This window comes from Haemorhous mexicanus, chromosome 3, assembly GCF_027477595.1.
Source record: "Haemorhous mexicanus isolate bHaeMex1 chromosome 3, bHaeMex1.pri, whole genome shotgun sequence".
NCBI lineage: Eukaryota > Metazoa > Chordata > Aves > Passeriformes > Fringillidae > Haemorhous > Haemorhous mexicanus.
In genome coordinates this window covers 38,846,295-38,868,914 of record NC_082343.1, presented here as the reverse complement: position 1 = coordinate 38,868,914, position 22,620 = coordinate 38,846,295, and the positions used below count along the sequence as shown (strand labels likewise).

General features: G+C 47.0%; 2 protein-coding genes across 7 annotated transcripts in view; one reads left to right on the top strand and one right to left on the bottom strand.

Moving 5' to 3' along the window:
• Positions 1 to 2,159: 2,159 nt before the first annotated feature.
• On the bottom strand, positions 2,160 to 12,204 carry MRPL14 (mitochondrial ribosomal protein L14). Of its 3 annotated transcripts, none has more exons than XM_059841429.1 (3): positions 12,138 to 12,204; positions 5,185 to 5,271; positions 2,160 to 2,824 (listed from the first exon to the last, which is right to left on the bottom strand). In XM_059841429.1, exons 2-3 carry the CDS (start codon positions 5,256 to 5,258, stop codon positions 2,458 to 2,460), a joined length of 441 nt encoding a protein of 146 aa, XP_059697412.1. In that variant the 5' UTR covers positions 5,259 to 5,271; positions 12,138 to 12,204; the 3' UTR covers positions 2,160 to 2,457. The 3 variants fall into 3 exon arrangements, with proteins under 3 accessions (XP_059697412.1, XP_059697413.1, XP_059697414.1); XM_059841430.1 differs by having other exon boundaries at positions 12,114 to 12,174; XM_059841431.1 differs by lacking the exon at positions 12,138 to 12,204 and adding an exon at positions 11,554 to 11,734.
• Positions 12,205 to 12,227: 23 nt separating this feature from the next.
• TMEM63B (transmembrane protein 63B) overlaps positions 12,228 to 22,620 on the top strand; it is a 48,846-nt gene continuing 38,453 nt past the window's right edge. For 3 of the 4 annotated variants that reach the window (XM_059841428.1, XM_059841427.1, XM_059841423.1), the window contains exon 1: positions 12,228 to 12,404. The gene's annotated coding sequence lies outside the window, so the exon portion shown is untranslated. Of the gene's footprint in view, positions 12,419 to 22,620 lie in introns of all 4 variants that reach the window. The other variant, XM_059841425.1, reaches the window with a different exon arrangement.

Sequence of the window (22,620 nt, the reverse complement as noted above, 5' to 3'; positions counted from 1 at the left end):
CCCCATGACCTCTTCCTCAGCAAAATGCTGGAAAGTTATTAGCAAATATTATGTGAAATGTTTAATATCCAAACAGCAGGGTCTGGCATCCCATGAGAGATTCATAGCCCCTATGGTCAGGACAAGAAAAACAAGGATTGTTTGCAGGCGCCCAGGTCCTGCTGGTTGATGCTTTGAGGCTGGAGTCATTGTTAAGCAAAAATCTCACAGTAAAGGGTCCCTTCAGAGAAGCTATAAACCAGGCTGGCAGGAATGAGGTATTCAGCTGGGGTGAACTCCGCTTCAGCTCTACCCGCAGACTGTGCACAGAAACAAAATACCCCATACAAGTGCTACTTCAAATTCTATTCTCCAGCACTGTGTTAGTGGAAGGCATTTTCCTCTTCTGTTCTCAAAAGCACTTACATTAGGAAGGCTGAGCTCCTTCTGTCTGCAGGAAGGCTGGATCAGACCTGTTAACTGGCTTATGATTTATTTTAAAATTATAAAAGTATTTGTTTATATGTTTATCAGGGTTGGAGGAGTTTCAAAAGTTGCAGGTTTCCTAAAGCAAGACTTCAGAGCATGTTGAATGGCATAAACACTTTCCCTAGAAATGCATAAAAGCATATACCCTTTTTCTACTCCAAATACAATCCAGAATCAAATATAACCACAAAAAAAAAAGGCAAGGGACAATGTCTGAGATATCAGGTTGTGCCATGTCCTTGTGACACCGAAGCAAACCCCACGCAAGGTGGGGAGGACTGTCACACTTTTCACTGTGACTGCCATGCAAAGTTTGCTCACTGTCCCACTTACAAAAACAGCATAAACATCTCTGAGCACACAGAGTTCCTCGTGGAAGTTGACTGCACTCAGATTGACTGGAAACACTGACTTCAACCAGGCGAGCATCTGCTCTGCTGCTGTGACATTGGGCAGGCACTTATGTAGGAAGCAAGCCCAGGGCTTAAAGGCAGTGCCCATGGGGCGCAGAGGACTTGGACCAGCAGATTCAACGTTCCCCAGCCCCCAGACAACAGCAAATAAGGAATATGCTGCCAGCAGCATGATTCTGTTTTCAGATCTGAGTTCACAGGGAAGTTTTACTAAGTGGGACAGTGCCATTACTTAAAGGTTAATATTGAAATTAAACCTATAGTGTGATCTTTTGTGTGTTACCTGAAGTAATGGAGTTGGAGGGGATCCAGGGCTCACTTTTTCCAGGGACAATGTGGATTTTACAGTGAGGACCATGGGGCAGATACACCTGCAAGGAGTAACTGGAGTGTGCGATAGCTCAGCACTGCATTCTTTAGATCTTCACACTAGGCAATGGAGAGCCAAAGTAAAGAGCTTTCCCCGGAAGAGGAGGCAGAAGGGCAAGGAGCAGCCAGCCACCACTGCACCCGACCTGTGAGGAACAGGCCTAACTGCTGCTGACTGCATGCCCTGCACCCTCTTCCCCAGCACTGCTATGTCTACAAGTGCTCTGCACTGACGTCCCTTCACCAGTCATGAGCACCAAGTTTCTCTGCTCAGCTCCATAGAAAAGCAGCTCTTTGTCTCCCGGATCCCAACCAGTCCTGAAAGCAACAGAGTAGCATTTGCCCACTGCTGTGCCTAAGCTTAGGAAACTGGACAACAGCCAACCTCACCAACAGCCCACCAAAGATGATGTCTGACAGTAGTCCCAAGAAGCAGTCCAAAAGGAAGCTTCTTTTTGTGGACCCTTCAATCTGAACCCAGCCCTGGCATTTATCTGAGAACACAGTTTTCAGGAGTCGGTCAGGTGGAGAGCACAGGCTGCATCTCAGCTCATCCTTTGGCTCCCCCTTCAGCTCCCCTTCCTACTTCACCTCCCCTTCCTACCTCTGGTTCCCAGTCTCTGGTATGCCCTGTTCAAGCACACACCACTGACAGATGTTGCAGGCCACCGTGCCCTCCCGATTCTAATTGTTCCTAAATACTTCTTTTAGGCAAAGAGAGAAACTAGTCTTTTTATTGAATATGCCAAAAGCACCCATAGTTCATGATGTATCTCTCCTACTCTATTACTTGTGAATCCATTTTGTAGACCCCCAGTATCACTGGGCCACAGACTGAATCTTGAGTTCCTGGGGAACTGGGAAAGGCAGAAAGAGGGAAAAGAGAACGTAAGCAATACAGCACAAGGATTTTCATGTTCTCATTTTAATGATGACAAACCAGATTAACACCAGAGGAGGAGTAAGGGTAAAGGACCGTTTCCCAAACATACTGCAGGTGTTCTGTGAAATAAATCACCTTCATTTGGAGGAAAAAAAAAAAAAACCTATTTCAATCTTTAAATTAGTTGCTTGAAATTCTTAAAAGGGAGGAGATATTCTTGATGAACATCAGCTTTTTCATGTTTCACCAGTTTCTGGAAAAGGACCAAGGAACAGCTACTGCATGAAAGGATATGAAAGGATCACTGAAGACCTCTCTTAGCATTCATACAAAGTTGCGGGCAATGGCCAATACTTTGGAGAACTCGCCTTCTCTTCTTCGAAGTGTATAGGGTATTGGTGTTCTTATTCTAGTCCCTATTGGGTTTCCATTATCTTCTATGAGTACCACATTGTTGGAATCAAATCGAGGCGTCATGGTGGGGCCAGGCATCTTGTGCCCTACAATTAAAGCCTTCTTCTTTTCTCCTTTGATAGCCAGAAGGATCTTATCTCCAACTTTGCCAACTCCAGTCTTGTTATACACGTGGATGCATTTTGGTGGCCGGTGGTAGGGCGTGTTCCCCAAGGCGCTGTTGTCCACCACTCGCACACGGGTTAGTTTCTGTATTGCTCGGCACGCCCCAGTGATGCTACCGAAAGACAGGAGAGAACGACAGACAGGTCTCCTCAATAATCTTTGGGGAGCAAAGGCAAGCCCAGAACAGAATCTTGTCATTACACAAGCCACTCAGAAGGCACCAGCAACGAATATATACCATATGGGTGACGCACTGACTGCATTCAATGTGCTCTTTGAAAGCCAGATGCTACTTGGGCCTTTGCACACTCTTTACTAAATGTCAAATACAAAATGACCTTTCTACTCCAAAACACAACTAAAAGATGGCATGAAGAGTGGCTTGCATACCATCGGCTTTTTAGCATCTGCAGATGATGCAGCTTCAATCTACAAGCAAAAAAAATGTGCTCACTTCTGTTTCAAAAAGCCTGCAGGAAGCTAAGACTCAAGTCAGGCTCCTTCAATCTTGCACACAGTACCCAGCACTAAAGACTTTCATGATCAACCTTCCTTTCACTGAAGTCTGTGAGTCTCACAGTTTATTTTGTTCTCAGTAAGACATCTGAGGTCCTGCTGTGGCCGTCCTAAGCTGTTCCCAACTAGAATCTAAGAGATCACCACCTTCCCCATGTAGAAAGAAATCCAGAGAGACACTCTCTCTTCTGTATGCTTGCTTTGTGGAAATAAGAAACAACAAAAATAAACTGCATAATACTAGTTGTTAGATCTGACTCTGAATATTCTTGGGAATAGCAGGAACATACTACCTTATAGAAACCATTATTCTTTTATTCAGTGAGTTCAAACTCGAGTGATTTGTTGCTTGTCTTCAAATGACACCCAAACATACCATTGGAAAAGAAGGAAGATCCTCTCTGCTGCTGAACAGCTGCTTTGCAATAAGGTACTAGAAACATGCTGGCCAGAGCTGCAGGAATGCAAACCTGCTGCCAGCTGAACTACTCAGGGCCAGCATATGAAAGCAACCTAACCATTCATCTTGTTTTTCCCAAGTGTGTAAATAGGGACCATCATCCCTGGATGAGGAAAGGCTTGTATTTGCAAAGCTACCTAAAAGATGAGCATGCACACCAAATGTGACGTGGATGGACATCAGTTGAAGCAGGAATTTCTACACACAGTGAAGAAAGACAGTGGAGTCAATCTGCATTAGTTCAACTGCTCCAGAGGTCAAGCTCTGCCTTTCAAGATCTATTTCCCACAGTAGAGGCCTACTTTAGCTTTCCTCTCTCTCTCTCAGAAGTCACTAATCTCTGCAACCAGCCACGCCATCCCATCCAGTCCCATCCTTGGCAGGGACTGTGGTACACCACACTCTCCTCTGCCCACCATCTGTGGCTGCACAACAGGAAAAGCAGAAGGGAGAAGGTTGGAAAAAGAGAAGTGTTGTCACAGGAAGGAGCAGGGAAAACCTCAGTGAGACCAAGCGTACAACACAGCAGTAGCAAATAGATATAAATGTGACTGTCCAGGAACCATTAGACAAAAATAACTGCCCTGGGAGAACTTTTCTTTCCCTTTTTTTTTGATTTCTGCCACAGTCTTGGAGGAATACCCCACAAAGAAAAGGTCACCCCATTAAGTTTTCTGAAGTCCTGTTCACCTCTATGGACTGGACTTCACCTCCCTGTCATTGTCACTTATACATGCTTTAAACGTATGCTGGCCAATGCTCTCATGAAGCCCACTTAAAGAGAAAGCCAGAAAGACCTGGATACCTCCTTGAGATAGCTCCCAGGACTATCACACAACCTAGCCCTTATCTTAATCACCCCTCTAGACCACAATCTTGGGAATGACTATTCTCATCCTTTAAACTGAAGCCCTGACCCTTCAAAAAGTTAGAGATTCTCCAAATTGGCAGAGTGTACTGTGGGACTAAACTCCAAGATTTGTACAAGGCATTGTAAAATATGAAATCCATAAATTAAAAACTTTAAATGCCTAGAGCCTGGAGCAAGAAACAAAAGAAAAACAACAAAATAGATACTGTTAAAGTATGAGAAAGTAAATTTTTCAGATTATTTTTATTCTAAATAAATGATAAACTCTTAAATAATTTTGAGCATGGTAATTAGCTCTGCATCAGCAGGGGCTCGCTGTTGGTTTTTTTTTTGCACTTGCATGAGAATCACAGACACTTTCAACTTCTACTTGCAGGCCCATGTATTGCTGTCAAAGGCCTAAAAGCCTCCTTACACACATATGAAAATGCAGAATGCTAGGAACCTGCAAATGGAGTGTCTGGGCTCACTTTTCAACCTATGAAAGGACAAGTGTAAGATTTTAAAAAAAAATTTATTACCCTTTTGAATTACAAATGCTGTATCTTATTCTTGATCAATTTAACAGCATCTCTTCCAACCATGAAACATTCTAAAGAAAACAAAAGCAAAATCTGAAAGTTACCTGAACTGTCGTTGGATCACAGCACTGCTTAGATGGGTTAAGGATAAACCAACTCGTCTATTCAAGAGAGCCATTTGGTAGCCAACCCTGCATAAGAAACAAAAGAATTATTAACTCTGGAAAATGGACAGAATTTGGTTTGCTTTCTTTCCTTTACATGAATCACACACAAGGGACTCAGCCCCTATTTAGATGCTGCAATCCACAGGACACAGAGTGGTAGCAGCATCTGCAGCACACTACTAGCAGATCTACAACCCCTACCTGGATTCAGGAGACAATGTAATTCAGACACATATACTACAAAGCTGGATTCAGTATCACTGCATTGCAGTTTCCTAGACACAAAGGTAAGGGCCCCTCTGTGTGCACTGTGAATCATGTAACAAGGAGCAGGTGTGAAAATTTCAGATGTGAACTGGTTTAGAGGCTGCAATGCCCAGAAAAAGCCATCATGGTTACTTGTAAAAGCTATCAAGGTTACCTACAAAACCAAGCAAAAGGACAAATAACCTACAGACTGGCATCACAGCTTCAGGAAACAATTTGCCAGACAAGAAACAAGTCAGAGCTTCACTGGTGAGGGCACACTCTCTCTTAGCATACAGAGGTGTTAAGCAGCCTGTTACAAGACACAGTTACACTGCTGCCAGTCTTGCCCTGTTCAGGCCGCCCAGAGAAAAGAATTCCCTGTACCTTTACAGTGCTCACTCCATGCTGCTGTACACTGCACACCACCCTGACTGCAGCAGAGCTGGGTTACAAGGGTAACCTCCGACTGAGAACACACCCTCTTCCCTGCCTACGTCTGTGGCGGTTCCCTAACCTCATTCTGTCAGACTGACTGGGACCAGCTTGCGTGCAGTCACAAAGGCTTATCTGAACCCCGATCACATTCCCAAACATCATTAGGGAGCGATGACCCAGGTGGTTATGCTGGCAGATCCAAGTGAAGGAAGGAAACAACACAGACCTAGAGCAGGCCTCTTTCAGGCCAGCTCAGGTACAGCTAAGACTTTCCACCTGACTGCACCTACTACCATGTGACGCAGCTTGCTGTGACCTTGGCAGTGTAACCAACATGTGCTCTGCTTCTCTCCTTTCAAAAGCAAACACTAAAAATCCATTGACCTTATCTCTCTCTGACAGTTCTGATGAGTTTTGGGCCAAACTATAGTAATACACTGTAAAGCCATTTTTTAAGCCTTATTTTTAAAATAAAATCTCTAGGGAAAAAATAAAAACAAACCACCCACAGAGCCTTCAAATAGACAATGCCACAGCTCTTAATACAACCAAGTAGAGCCCAGCCTAAATCTTAACTCCCTCTTTCATTATTTTTTTCTCCAATGTGTTTGCTTACTTGAGGATGTGTATAAGTTTTAGGGTCTGCAGCTGTTCTACAAAGCATTACCTGAGAGCACGATGAAAAGCACAGGACATGTGCACCACAGCAGTTTTGAGTGGTGCTACCTGAGCAAAGTACAGGCAGCAAACCAACTGTGTCAAACAGGCAGGTTTGGAAAAAAACAGCAACAGCCAAAGCTTACATTTATTTACCAAAAAAAAAAAAAAAAAAAAAAAAAAAAAAAAAAAAAAAGCACCACTTTTCCATGGGGTAGATGATCATCAAATGAGTTGAGGGCTTGCCCACACTGTCTGCTCTCTGAACTCTCTGAAATGTGACTCCAAAAAGTCTGTGTTTATGCCACATGTCCTTACCCGTGTGATCCTAATGCCTAATGACAGCAAGGCCCTGTTGCATTTACAGTTGCCTGCTGTCAAACGGACAGCAGCATCAGGACCAGCATAGCCAGATGTGCTTAAAGCACATCTAAAATGTGCTAAAGTGTTGCATAAACTCTGAACTCACTCACTCACTCATCACTCCTGGGAGAAGTCACTGTTTGTTTCTACCCCGTGGCAGCAGTGAAGGTCTGAAGTTACAAAACTACCAGCGGAAGCATCAACAGCATTAAGTGTCCAAGGGCTGTTTATTTTTTCAGATGACTCAGTATCCCCTTCTCAGCTAAGAATTATTCCTCAGTACATTAAGATGTGTCACAAGCTAAGAAATTTCTCATGATTGATTATTTGGTATGAAGCATCCTGTTAGCAACTGAGTAAACAGGGGGGATGTTTCCAATTAGCAGGAGGGTTCAGGGTGGAGGGAAAAGAAGAATGCATCTATGGCATGAAGAACAGCATTCAAAGATGCAAGTGTGTTCACACACTTGAAGAGTGAATCACAACTTCAGTTATTGTAACATGCCAGCTTCCTTTCTAGAAAGGAACAGCCAATAGTCTGGGTCTGACTACAGGTGCTCCTCAACTAGACCCAGTCCCAATTTGATCCCTCTGTGGCTGTGAACTTCATCTCTCCTGCGGTCAGTTTCCCCCTATGGAGTTGCTAATTACTAAACAATTAAACTTTGAAGGGCACAGAAGCCATTCACTCTGGCACACTTGGTGCTGCCACATGAACACTCCCAAGCTGGTGCCAAAATGGAAGAGCTGCTATAAATCGATGACAGCCATCAGCCCCAGTGCCAGCACTTTCTCCTTCCCAGCACACGGTGCCTCACACCAGAGGGCCTTAAAAAGGCTCAGAGGAAGCTGCACTTAGGCACGGGAATGCATATGATCCAAGTCTGCTTCCGAAGGTGGTTCTCCCTAGGTCATCAGGTTTCAGTGCTCCCAGGTGTATGGGAAGAGTAACGCCATAACCTTCAAACACAGCAAAATTTGTAGGAATTCCCAGAAGTCTGCCATCAGTACTACCCAACTGATACAGCCAGGAGCGCACTCCAAAATACCTTGGACAGACAAAACACCGCCACTTGCTTAGTACTTAGTCACTAATACACTCCTGACCAAGGATTTATCTTTGAAGGGGGTTTTGGAGGTCATCTAGTCCAATCTCCTGCTCAAGCAGGATTAATTTCCAAGTTTTCCATGCTAGGCAAGAGCAGTATTTAAATAGACACTATCCTAAAATGAGAAGCCTCAAATGCAACTATTGATATAACATTGACCACTCATAGCTGCACCAAAGCAGCAATAAAGAACCATGTAGAGGAATCTCTTGCTGTTTCTATCCTGCTGCCCCTAATTCCTAGTAGTGGCTCTATCTCATGAAAATCACAGTCACAGAGACACTTTGCCCCTCTCTACATATCTGTTAAAAGTTATCACAGACCTCAGACAAAAGCTCAAAGTAACATTCAGAAAAGGGTGAGGAATTTGTTAATCAAATATTCACTAAAATGACCCCATTTCTACTTCACTGAATTACTTTTGAGCATGCAGTAAACTGCTACTGCAAATACTCTTCTCAAGGGCCCTTCAGCCCTAACCCATTCAATGCAAAAGACTGACACAGAATCCCAACACTGCTCAACAAAGAAACTCTTCACCAGTTATAAATGTATGGAAGTTATTTACCCACTCCACCATTTCTAGCTATCACCTTCGGTGGTTTTCCTTGATATTAAAGAACTAACTTGTATTTGCTGAAATCCTGAGTGGCTTTTGAATGGAGAAATTCTGGAAAGTTTCATCCCAGCTAATGAAATTGGAAAACACAAAAGATACATGTACAGTATTTTCATCAAATGCATGCAAATGTTCCTCAGGGAACTGAGACAGAGCAAGGACATGTGCCAGACAAGGAAGAGAAGATTATATACTCACTTTAAATGAACATCAGGGCACACAGCACCAAGAAAGGAAGCCCTGTGTCCTCCCCAACACACACTTCCATCACCTCCCTTATGCTGGCTTTAGCACTTAAGTAAATCAGTCAGTTTTCAGCTGGCTCAGCCTGAAGGCACATGAACACTGCTGCAATGGATGTGGCACAACATAAGACTGGGATTTCTCCCACTGGCAACCCAGCCTTATGTAGTGACAATATCTCCAAAGAAACACCGGGAGACTTGGACAAGAAAAGAATCTCTTATCATTTCAGCAAAAACATCAGTGTGCCTCACAAGAATGGTCTGCATGAATCTGCTCTACTAATACAGCCATGGGAGCACTGAAAAGGTCTGCATCTGAACACTCCAGAAGCCAGTGCAACACCTCTGACCAAGTTCTATCAGTGGTGTACACCCTAAAAAACAGTCCACCATTCCTACCCTGCCTGCATCCTAGAGTAAATGTAAGTTTAAAGACTGCTGTTACCTGGCAATCCAAGAGTACTTTAATTTTCAAATTTTGGAATTAACCCCTCCTCCCTATATTCCTAAGATCTCTAATTGTATAACCATTCAGCTATTCCTTTTCCTTCTTTCTGTTGGCAACTCATCCACACAGACACGCCTCATGGAAAACCAATGGATGTTGCAAAGCAAATGCTGAGGCCAACTACCCAAAGCCTGCTGTCAAAGCCAAAGAAATCAGGTAAAAATATTCTTTACTTTTATGGCAGTGACCTGATCTGCACAGTCAAACAGTGGGGACCAACATCACCTTTATTCTTTTAAAAGATCAAAACAGACACGCTCCAGGCAGCATAAAGATTTGAACTGCATCTGTCATCCATCATTAAAACACAGGAAATAAACTCAAGACAGTACATGCAACGCAAATGCCTAAACCCCTACTCTGACACTGCAGGCCTATTTATAGACCGTCTGCCACAGTGAGCTGCAGGAGCCAACTGTGAACTAGGGGACTCAATCTCTTCACAGCTCTCCTCCTAAAGGAAACAATCTGATTAAGGGGTGTGTGTGTTAAAAATATACAAGATATTAATTACCAAGACATAATTGGTTTTACATTAATGACGAACAAAAAGACCAGGATTCACACAGAGGAATTAAGTCTTTTTTAAATCTGTTTATGAACAGGATTAGCTATTAAACAGGATATTTACTGATCCAAGTTACCAACAGAAACTCATTACAGGTACATCTGTTAACAATTTTGAAGCAAAACACACTAAGCTCATTTTTTAGACCATGATCAGGAACAGCAGATAACAGAAGAGCTGCATAAAATAAAACTTACTTTTAACATTTTAAGTATCCAGAAGTCACAACTCTAAAGTACTTATGGTACTTATTATCCTAATATCAGAACACCTAAAATCATCCCATATATTCATATTCACAGCACTGTACTGAAATAGGGAGGGGTTATTCCCAGTGCACCAGCAGAAAATTAAACTACAGAGAGGACAAGTATCTGTGTGAAGTCAACAGAAATGAGCAGTAGGGCAGGTACTGGATTAGCCCCAGAAATTCTCTCTGGTGGGCCTGTGGGGTTTGAGGTGAAGCCAAGAAAGGTCTCTCTCCTGTCTCTGCCCTTTGGGAATCACATGTGAATTCAGAGAACCGCCCACACCATTGTAATTTTACACTGCTATCACCTCTCAAATGTCTCTTTACTGGTTTTAGAAGTATTGAGGTCTCAAGAGCAGGACAATGGTGGAAAACCACAAGACCAGATTTGGTTCCCAGCCTTGACCTAGGTGGCCAGCCCTCAACCAGTAAGGTGCAATCACAACCCGGATAGCGGTAACCACGCTGGGGGAAGCTGTGGCAAGGAGAACAACACAAACAAGAAGGAAGAGAAGATGTGTAGCTGTGTCTCAACCATGAAAAAATGACAGGAACAACTGACCTAGACTAGTTGTTCACAGAACAAAAAACAATAGTGGCTCTAGGTCTTCCTGATAAAGCTGTACCAGAAAAGGCTGCCTAATGCTGTTGGAATTCTGGCTTAAGAGAAACATGACCTGTAGACAAAGACATGCTCGCATCACAAGGTAGTACAGAGCTACCTGTAGTTTTGGTGGCATAAGCCTCATCTCTCGCTCAGAAACCTCCCTTAACTCAGTCTCCCTCTGTTCAAAGAAGACCCTCTCAGGCAACCCTGGATCTCTGGAACCAGCGAAGGCAACAGAGCTCAGATGAGCATCTGTGTCCTGCTGTTAAAAAGGCTGACTTGCCTGTTTTTGCTATAAATATTAAATTATTCATGCTTTTAAGAAATAAGTCATACAGTCTTTCTGCCCAATTGCCTCCCCTTACTCATTGGACCTCCAAAAGAGCTTTCTGGAGAATAACCAGGAAAGCACAGACTAGTGCCCACACTTCCCGAGTCTCCATGACACACGCGAGTAAATGCCACGCCTGTCAGGACACAGGAATTTTGGTCTAACTTCGCTGCATGACTACTCACACCCACAAAAGCCTAACCCCAGCATCGCAGCCCCACACGAATTCTGAGCAAAGAAACTCTCTGAACATGCAGGAACTTCCGAAGAGTGTTTTCCCTCTCTCCCAGGCCACGCTGCGGAGGCACGGACTGCGCTCCAGTGGGAGCACAATGTGCAAGCGACACAAAGGCTCCAGCTCCCACCTGCTTCGCGCGATGCCACCACCCCGTGCCCCGCTGCGTGCCACGCCAACTCGCGCCGCGCATCTTCGGGGGCAGAGCAGCAGCTCATGCTCAGGGCTGACACCTCCCGAGCCCCGGGCACAGAGCACCAGGGGCACCTGCAAGCGGATCCCTTTTCAGGGCATGGGCGGCAGGGCCGGAACCCAGTGGCAGGAAGGGCCCGGCCAGCCCCAGGGCCCACAGGCGAGCGCGGCAGCGGCACACCCCAGCGCCCGGGCGCTGAGAGGGGCCGTCCGCACCCCGAGCCGGTCGGCCACAGGGCCGCGTGAGGGCCCGGCGCCGTCCCCGGGAAAAAGCCAGCGTGCCAGGAGCAGGCCGGTCCGGCGGCGGAGCAAGGCCGGGTACCGGCCCTACTGGGCGCTGCGGTACCGAGCTAGGCTACCCTGCGTTGCACTCCCAGCGCCCGGCCCGGCCCGGCCCGTCCCGTCCCGTCCCGTCCCGTCCCGTCCCGTCCCGTCCCGTCCCGTCCCGTCCCGTCCCGTCCCGTCCCGTCCCGTCCCGTCCCAGGCCCCGCCGCGCACCCCCACGCGGAGCGCGCGCCCTACCGCTCAGCTAAGCCCCTGTGCGCACGCGCGGCGCCGCGGCCCCGCCCCCCGCCGCTGTGCAGAGCCGGCGACTGCGCGCTCCGCCCACTGCCGGCGCCCCGCCCTCTCGCCGAGCGCAGCCGAACCCAGCCGAACCGAGCCGAACTCGGTCGAGCCCAGCGGTCGTCGCTCGCTGCCGAGGGCGGCGGAGAGGAGCGCGGTACCGCAGCGCCTGGCCCGGCCCGGCCCGGCCTGGCCCGGGTAGAGCCCGTCCGCGCTTGACACGGGGTAAGGAGCCGCTGGTAAGCGGGCGGGAGCTGGGCACTGCGGGGCGCGGCGGCCGCGGCTCTTCTAGGCCCAGAGGGTTTTTGCCGGCGGGGATGGGGAGGGTCCGCGGTGGCGCCTCAGGCCGTGCTGAGGCCGGGCCGGGCCGTTGCGCCGAGCCCGCGGCGGAGGCGGCCGGGGCCGGGGCCGGGGGCGCCGCTGCCATCTTGGGGCGGAGCGGGGCGGGGGGCGCGCCCAGCGCGGTGCCCGTGGAGCAGCGTGGGCCGCCCGCCGCCCTAAGGCCGCCCGGGCTTTCCTTCTCTTTCCCGGTCGCCCGTCCTTTGCCGTCCCTCACCTCTGCTGCTGTTGGGTAACCGGGCTTATGCACCTCGGGGGTCGCCGGACCCCTGCCCGCGGCGCGCCCGTCTCTTCTGCGGTCGGCGCTTTTGTGCATCGCTCCTGCAGTCACCGCTGTGAAGCAGAGCAGCAGGGTGGCAGGACGATGTTCCGAGGGTGGTGGGAGTAGCGCGGAGTTTTCTGATACTGCCCTGCTTATCTTCCCCTGGAATACTTGACAAAGGGCTGTCGGATACAGCTCATGTCCACGGCCAGACAGTCAAGCCTTTTTGCTCTTGTCTCGGTCGCCAACCGCTCCATATCACCAAGCCATGTTTTTTTTCCTCCTGCTGTAGAGTGCACCCTTTATGTAGCTACCTGCTGGAGGGGGCATCACGCCAAAAATCTGCAATGTGGCTGCAGTTAGCCCGGTGTTCTCAGCAGATTTGGTAGCTCTCAGCTAGATGGAGAGCAGGTGTTTTGGCAAATTGAGGTTCTGGGCACCTCCCTGCCTTGCTCATCTCGATAGTAGAAGTTAGAAACAAAAAGCTTATCAGTGTGTGCTCAGGGTGGCTAATTTAGTTGTGCATAGTCTTAGAGGAGTCTCTTCTCTCCTGGATTTGTCTGTTACTGTGAAAGTGTCCTGCTCCATAGTGTCATTCTCTGGAGGAAGCACACACGGAAGGCCATGGGCTGTGGAGCAGGAGCATCCAATTAGCGGCGGTACAAAGCTGCTGAAGGGTTTCATGGCTCAGGCACCTTTTGGGCGGTGCCGCCGATGCCCCACCTGAGTGTGGGACAGAGCCTTTGCAAGTGCATGGCGGGGACCAGTGCCCCTCCCCTCCAAACAATCACACTGTACAGTCCCTAATAGCTTTTATTACTCTTAAGGCTTCTGAGAGAGGCAGAGCTGACTACTCAGCTCCTAACTGACTCCAGGAGGACTCCATTCAACCAGAAATAGCAAAGCATTACTTCTAATGACTGCAATTAGCTGGTATCTACTGAGGAAGGCCTTTTTCATCTTGAGCCTTTTAGTAGTAGGAATATGCTATCTTTATGGGGAGAGAAGTCCATTCTGCAGTCTTCACCTGGATACCATAAGAGCAAAATAAACATGAAAGAGTGTGCTTTTGAGGGGATTGGGAAGAGGCTCTTTTTTGACTCATAAGTAGGTTTTATTGCAATAAGTTTGCTCTATTTTTGTCTGTTCCTGTCTTTGGTAACCTTGGAAGGAGCTGAAGCTACTGTATTTTCTGGGGGTGTCAGTTTTCATATCAAGAAGGAATCGCCACGAGGCTCTCCAATGCTCCATTTTCTTGCCCTTTGACCGGAGCATAGTGTAACTGTCCTGAATTGTTCTGAAGCCATGAGTTGAGACAAGAAAAGAAAAATCCTGAGTGTGCTTTGCTTCTAGCTTGCGTGGGGGGTTAATTTTTTTTTTCCTTTCTGGGCTTAAAGTATCCTTGGTTATATTTTTCAGCTTTCTGCAGTAATAAAGTGGGCTAGTAACTTGCTTGGAGGTGTTTTTATATTGTTTACATGGAAAAAAAATCTTCACTAATTCTCTTCATTCTGGGAACTAGAACATCCAGAAAGTCCCAGGTAGCCTGAGATTTCAATAAAAGCTTGAGAGCTGGCAGTGCCCAGGCCCTGGTTTTTGTCTGTTGCTAATTACACTTTGTGTGAGCCTCTGGTCACTGGGTGCCCTGCAGCATCCTGCCGGCAGCTCCTCTGTCACCCGCCTATCCACACCGAGGTGCAACCCCTGCCTGCCTCCTTTCTGTAAACGCCCCAGCTCCATCCTGGTGGCCAGGGTGAGGCTGTGTGCTGAAAATCCAAGGACTGCAGGCAACACCTCCCGCTCCCACCCAAGACAGTTGGGACCTGTGTCATCTGATGTGAAGCCTGCGCAGCCGTGTGGCGATTGGGGAGGGAGGAGGCCCTGGGTGTAGGATACTCCGTGTGTGCTGTTAATTCCAGACAGCACTGGTTATGGATCCTGTGGCTGATTTGCATATCAAAGCATCGGAGAGCTCTGCCGTGGGTAGGGATGGGTAAGGATGATAAGGCTTGCTGGAGGCTGGGACTGGATCTTTCCTGTGGCTTTTTGTGGTGTACAGATGAGACAAGATGATGGGAATGTTTGGAAAATGGAATTTGTCTCCATGTCCTTGAATGACAGGACCATAAAGGATTTTTTAATCTAGCAGCTGCTTTCCAGAGGGTGGGAACCAAGCAATTCTTAGTGACAGTCCCTTAGGCTGCTCCTTTCCTGCCTCCTCCTGCCACCGAGAGCTTGCTGGGTAGCCCACAATGTCGAGCCCTACAGAGGCACACACACACAACCCCATCCCCATCATCCAGCAGCTCCTGCAGCAAATGGCCAGTATGCCAGCCTGCTACTTTTTCTCCACACTGCCTCTCACACAAGGAGGCAGAGGCCCTGCTTGGAGCCTCAATGCAAAGGGGCAGATTTCCTAGTGCCTGAACTGGCTCTGCGATGTCTCAGGTCTTTCGTGATAGCTCAAGAGGTGTTGGTGAGGGGGGACAGGGAATGGCCCATGAGCCTCTGAGATACTGAATGAGTCAGAGGAAGGTTTGGCTATGTCTGATCTCAGTAAAGGTCTCTGTTCTTCTTCCTGGCTCTGGAAATGAATCTGGGGAGCTTCAAGCTTGCTTGCAGGCTGAGCTGGAAACTGAAATGCAGGTTTCCAGGAAGGGAGAGAGGTGGGGGTCCCTGTGTCCCTCTGCAACTTTGATCTCAGCAAGTGTGTTGCTGATGCTTTAGCCTCAAAGGACCACACCGTGGGGCAGGTGGCCTGTCTGAAGGTAGCTCTCTGTTCATTGTGGTATTGCCTGCTGCCTGGAACTGCAGTCCTCGTCCTCTTTCCTGTGCCCTGTACAGCTCAGGCTCTTACTGGGATGGACCTCTCACTTTCCTGTCCATAGGGCAAGTTGATTTGTGCAGGACCTGCTTTGAGCACAGCCTTCTCAGAAGGCACCTTTCTGCCTGCAGTCTTCATCAATCAGAAGCATTCTGGCTTGTCCAGGGTAGTGAGTTGGGGGGCAGGCCTGATGCATTGCCTAGAAAGCTGGTTAAAAGGAGAAAAATAAAGATCAAGGAATGAGAAAGAAAAGCATCTGTACGTATGCATTCTGCAACAGAGGGAGGGTGAGATTGGCAAAGTCACTGCCAAGCTTGTAGAGCAAAGGCTTGCGATATAAAATGGCTTTTCTCTGAGCCTGCAGGCCTGTGGTTGGCACTGCCTTCTCACTTCATGTCCTTCCAGCATGGAGCTGGGTGTCTGCCCTCTGCTCCAAATACAGATTAGCTGCAGGAAGCCTGAGGCTGGCTTGCTATGGGAGATGCAAAATCCTTTCCTCCATTTTTCTCTGCACAGTGCTCGCTGCCCTTTACAGGGCTGTGTTTGCATGCTCCCTATGTGTTCCTTGCACAATTGCTAAGCAGTCCTGGAAAGGCTTCTGTTCTCACCACTGCTCTTTTCATGTTGAAATTGAGTGCCTGCCGTTCTCCCTCTTCTGTCTTCACCTCCCTTCCTTCACTCCTTCTTAAAGCCAGATTGGGGAATAGAAACACTTTCCCCGTATCCCAATGCTCTTGTCAGGCCAAACTCTTGGGGTGGCTACACAGTGTATATGGGCGAGATAGACATCCTGCTGGCATAGCCCACTAAATCTGAGCAAGGTCTCCTGTTTTTGGTGTGCTTTGGTCTAACTGTTGATGCCAACAGCCTCTACCCACATGGTTATTGTGCTGGGAAGGGAGAGAGCTCTTCTTTTATGCTCGCTGCTTTTCCCCAGAGAGATTGGCTGTTGGTAGTACAGGTCTGGCTTAAAGTGAGGCTTTGAAGATTTCCATTTCTGTTGGCTGTTTGTGCTGTTGCATTAAAGAAAGGGCTGGATCTCTTAAAGAACTGTGTATTAGAAAGGTGACACATTGCATCAGCACAGGAAAAAGCAGTCACAGGCGGGATTCATGCTGCCTGTTTTCAGTGTGTTTTGCTATTGCTTTTCTGAACCACCACAGCCATGCTACCTCTGACCAGCAAGCGGAAAAATCTCCCTACCTTTCTCTGTCTGGAAGAATGACTGCTGCAGACCTTTCCTGTGTGTCTGTTTGCCCTCACTCCCTGGAAGGACTGTATGACCCCAGAGCTACCCACAGCCCTTCCCTGGGTATGCTCATCACCTCTGCACCCCTGTAATTTTTTTGTGCAGAGAAGTTGCTTGCTTTGACACCCCCCTTCCCAAGCAATGCTCTCTCATGTTTCTGTGCAGGTCTCTGTTCCCAGCTTATTGCAGAGGATCACTCTGCAGACAGCTAGCTGCCACCAGTGATATGACCTCTGGCTCTGTTGCCATGTGGTGTTGCCTATGGGGAGGTGTTGTGCTTTCTCCTGTTGACCTGCATGGAAGAACTGTTCTGATGGGCTCCCTTAAATAATCCACCTGTCTCCTGGTGTGTTGCTGACATCAGTCAGGGGCAGTGTGCTATTCTTACAAGTGCAATTTTGCACAAGAGTGCATAAACAGTGGCCTTTAGTAGACTTTGTTTCAGGACACTTCAAAGTCAGAGACAATCTTGGCATGATCTTGTACTTAGAGGAAGCTCAGATGGCAGCAGGCCTTGTCTTCTGCTTGAAGTAATTATCACATCTGATGATTTCTACTGGAGGGCAGAGAGCACCTGGCAATGACACGGACTGGGGAGGGTCTCTGAAGATGGCCTCAGGATACTTGTGCTCTTGAGACAAAAATGTAGTGCCTTTGGGTCCCAAGGAAGATCTTAAAAGGGATTCATCCTTCATCTCCCTATGCTTATGGCCTACACTCCCTTTATGTGAAGCCATTGAGTTTTGGAGGCTCTCAGGTGGTGCTGGTAAAGCTGATATCAAGCATATACAGGTGGGTAGTTTGGTTTTCCTGGGCTCTAACTCCATGCTTGAGGCATAGACTTGGAAACTAATTATTGTTGTGTGTCTGCTGAGCTGCGGTTGCTGCCCAAGGACTCGCTATTACTCACAACACAGAAAAGGCAGCTTGAGTTGGCAAAAGTCACAAAGTTATAAATCTGGGAGGAAAGAACTGGGTTTGTGGTGGATGTGAAACTTGGTGTGAGCTCCCAGCTATGGCAGAAGGAGCTGATGCAGCTCTTGGATAGAAGGACTCAGTTTCTGCAGGCATGGAAAAGAGGAACAAATAAAATGTGACAGTAAGAGCTCTGTCTTCACCTTGCAAAGAAGATCAGGGGGATGAGTTAATTTTAAAAAGCAAATCCAAACACAAATCAGAATAGGTGACAAGACTATTTTGGTAAATTGGATGTGGTCATATGGGCAAAGCCTTATGAAATTTCTATGACAGTACTTCCAGACTAAGGCAACTTTTGCATGGTGAGCAGCCACCAGAGAAAACATCTAGTGAAGGGACTGTCCAAGGTTTGATCCCTTGAAATACAGGGGAAAAGAACAGGACTACATCCAGCCTGTCTTAATAAGGTAGAATAAACAGTTAATGTTTATTCTGTTAGGGAGGTGGGAGAATATGCCAGTTAAAAATCACCACCATCCATTTGTCTGGAACGTAGTGCATCAAGTTGGTCAACACCCCTGCCTTAGAGGATGGCCTGCCTGGTAGGTGAGCGGGGGCGATGGATAGACGTACTAGGTCTGACTTAAGTCAGCCTGTGCCAGTGACCCAAGTGTAAGCCTTGTACACAGATGAGAAAAGAGTAGGAGATCGGAAGCATCATGTGGAAGCTCAACTAATGGCAAAACTGTATTCAAGAGAGTTTCTATCTGATAAAGGGACCCTAGCTAGGCAGGCAGGGGAAGATATTGGTATTGCCAGAATTTGAGGATTGAGGATTAGTGCTCTTCTGGGGAGCAGGAAAACACAAGGAGAGCCTTATGCCATGCTGTGTAAGGAATGACACCTCTAAGGTGCAGGAAGCAATTAGTGCTCTCCAAAGCCTTCTGCCAGGCTGCATTAGGAGTGACGCCTCTAAGGTGCAGGAAGCAATTAGTGCTCTCCTGAACAGAGATGAGGTGTTGCTGAAGGGACAGGCTCAGATGTAGAGGCAACTCTTGGAGAAGGATGTGTGCAAACAAGAGACTTTCCAGCAAAGCAATAAAAATTAAGGTCTTTAGAAATTTGATGTAGGAGGAAGGATGAGAAGAACTGTGAGAAGGGCTGTGTAGCCTGAGTTAGAAAAGGTGGAGGAGGGAACTTCATGGTCTTTAAGAATGTACAGCAATGCACATTTTTAGAAGACTGTAGCTGTGATGAAGATGGGGCAGGAAGTCACTTTGCCTGTAATTAGGGAGTTCAGACTTTATGGTTCCCTGTAATATCAGTTGGGATAGTGAAGCAGAAATGGAGGCTGTCTTGAAGGGCTTTTTGGGGAGTTGGGGTGTGTATGTTAGTTTTGGAAGAAATTAGGTAAAAGTCTGTAGATCTGGATGATTTGCAACTGGCTGTGCCTCAAGTAAAGAATCTTGAGGACTGTTAAGGCCCCTTCAAGGCTGGCAGTTGTAAGAAACATTTTACATCTGGAAAGGCAGCAATGGGTAGCCCTAAGAATGAGACTCTTGCCATAGATGATGCTGGGGAGATTTGATACTAAATCACACTGTCTAAATCCAATGTTGGTGCTCAGAAAAGGCTGCTGAAAAATTGAAAAGAACGCAGAAAAGTTACAGTATTAGTCTGAGGTCTGAAGAGATAGATTTGTGGAGAGAAACATAAGGAGATGAATCTGTTTATCTAATCAAGGCAAAGATGAAGGTGAGGCTTGGTTATCCTGCTTAAGCATAACATATCTTATGACTGTGTATCATTAGCTTGGTAGCGTAGAAATGCTAGGCTATGAAGAATGGCAAAAAAAAAAAACTGTGGTGGGATGCTGGGATTGTGGTCACCTTCAGAGCCGTGCAGCCCACTCTGCCTTCTCCTCTTGTGCATATGGAGGTCTTTGCCTGTTACTTTTTCAATGCACCTCTGTTCTCTGGGTTTCTTCTTCTCCTTGCCTGTTGCTCCTTAGTATCTAAGGCCTTTTCTTGAGACTCCTCTACCTTATGAGGAGGCAGCTCCACTAAAACAAAGCAGAGACAGCACATATGCCTGTCCATTTTTCTTTTCACCTGGCATTTACATACACTCACCTGGCCCCAGCTTATGTAGAGTGATGCCCTGACAAACCTACACCCATTCTCTGTGCATGTGCCTCTGGAATTGTTCTCTTCCTCTACTTGTCTCATCCTGTTATCTGCCTCTGAGTGATTTATAGCAACCCTTCTCCTGTGGTGCCCAGCTACTTTGCCAGAAAAGTACTTGGAAACAGCCAGCACCTAACAACTCTCCAAACTCAGCACCCTAGCTGGTGAAAATGATTAATGAAACCAAAGATGACCCTTGTCCCTGGTTGCTGGCAGTCTGTAATGCAGTGTTTTGGCACTTTGAGCTACTAGTTTATTTAGGGTCATTATAACTGTGTTCAGTCTGTGAGGTGATGTTTCTTCCTTAGTCCAGTGAACAAGCCTCAAAAGGGAGACTGGGTGAGATACCGCAGCAGATGGCTCACTAAAATCTTGCTACATCCACAATTTCCCTTTCACCCACTAACACTGTAATGCTGTTAAAAATAAAAATGATCCAGTGAGCCTGACAGGATGTACCCCTTGTAAATCCCTGCTGCATAGTGCTCCTGGAATTTCATGCTCTCTATCTTCATGTTTTATTACTGCCTGGGGTAGGAGGGGAATTTCAAAGCTAGTAGATAGCTCTTGACTGTGGTTTCAAGTCAGGGAAAGCAAATGCTTTGATGTGCTTTAAGCAAAAAGGAGGGAAAACCCCCAGCATTTCACTTTTTTATTTTGTTTTCTTCAAAGCATTGTTCCATTTGATGAGAACAGAGCTCTGGTTTGTAGGGAATTATGCCAGTAAGCCTTTGTGTTTTCATCTGGGGTTGAGTGCTACAGGGGGGAACAGCTGAAGTTGCTCCAGGAGAGTCTTGTGGAGTAGGAGCCATAGCTCAGCTTTCCTCTAGTGAATATGGAGTGAGGGATGCACCTTTGCAAATCAAAGGTTTAAAACCATGGTATGGTGGCAGTATTTGAGGATGGTCTGGGCCATGTCTCTGAGGTGCATTAGGTGTCTCCTCCAAAACACCTGCAGCTTCTGGCCTGCTTGATGTGTAGGACTGCCTGTTTTGATTGCTCTGCCAATACATTATGTTAGCATAAAATGCTCCCGCTTCTAACACCTGGTTTTATTCCACCACCTTAAAACACTGAGAAGCAGTTTTGCCAGTATAACTGCACCTCCATCAGCAGACATATGCCTGTGGAGACATGTTGATTGCTTGGGTCTTTGCCTCTGTGTCTGACACAGCTGTGCTTGCAGATGTCTCTGGGGGTGGCTAGATGTGAAAGATCAAATAGAATATTTAGATGGAGCTTGCAGATCTGGGGAAGAAAAGAGATGGGGCAATCTAAGTAGAGCAGGTGGGCAGTTTTGTTGAGCCTCTTTTCAGAATACATGGGAGTGAGTGGAAGTGTGTGTCTGGTAAATAGAGAATAAAGCAGGCTCATTCCGTCATTCTTACCATGCTCCATCCAGCTCCTCCTTGGAGCAGGAGTTGGATAGAGCAGCATTGGCTGTACCAAGATTGGGGAAATGATTCTTTAAGTTTTAGCTTTTATATTTTTCAGATTCTGTGCTGCTTTAGTGTGTAGTTCTGAGCTTCATATTAAGCTCTCTTCACAGAGTAGCTAGACAAATCAGTTCCTTTTCTAGCTTGGAACCAAGGACAACCTATAGAAGTTTCAGGCCCAAGAGCATAACAGTGGTGGACTGAAGAGAGAAAACAAGAAGGTTGGGACTTTATAATATGAAGCTATAATTGGACAATTAACTCCAATATGCAAATGGGCCAAAACTTATAAAAGTGTGAGACCTCATGATCAGTTGTCCATTTTGTGACCATTTTGGGTTCATTTTGGGTGTAGCCCTGGCCTGGCTTTTGTAGTGCCCAGAGTGTATCCATTGAGGCCTTTTAATAAATACCTACTTTATTCTTTAACTCTCTCTAGCCTCCGTTCTAGGTCAGCCTTCTCAAGGCATCAGGACAGTGTAGGCAGAGGCGGCTTTGCCATTTGAACAACAGCATGTACATCCTGTCTTGTGTTGTTTGCACTGCATTTCTTGGAGCAAGAAAGGAAATTTTTAAACCCGTTTGGTGAAAGTAGACTCCAACCCTTCCAAGCAGTGGTACAGGTAGGGCTGCATGTTGTAGCTGAATAGGTGTGTGGGCTGGAAACTCCCAGCCTAGTCCTGAAAAACTACTCCAGGGTGGTGAGCCTGTCTGGCCTGGGGCAAAGATGCCCACCTGCTCTTCCCTCTGTTTCCTTCTCTTTCCTCTGGTTGTCTCCATCCTTGTCAGTCATCCTTATCATCCTCTAATTGCCTCACAGCCCACTCTAGCATATCAGAGCATCCTTTGACTTGCAAGGAACATTTCTGATTGCGAAACCTGCCCTTTCTGCCAATTCCTCCTTTCTGAGCTGGCTCTGGAGACTCCAAGAGCTCTGGGCCAACACCCTCTCCCCGTATCCCAGCACCAGCGCTTTGTTGCCTTGTTATTCCTGCTCTGCCTTCCCGTTTAGACAGGTGTACATTTTCATACCCTTTTTGCCTGCAGGAGTCTCGTGGCAGGTGGATTTCAGGATAAGAGAGTTTGAGACTCAAATGTGGCTGGAAAGCAGTGGTTTGGTGTTGGGATTTTTGTTTCTTGGGTTGTTTTGTTGGGTTTTTTTATTGGCCTGTACTTCTTAAAGTATGTGTGTTAGAGATGGCAGGTCATGAACAGCTGTCCCATTGC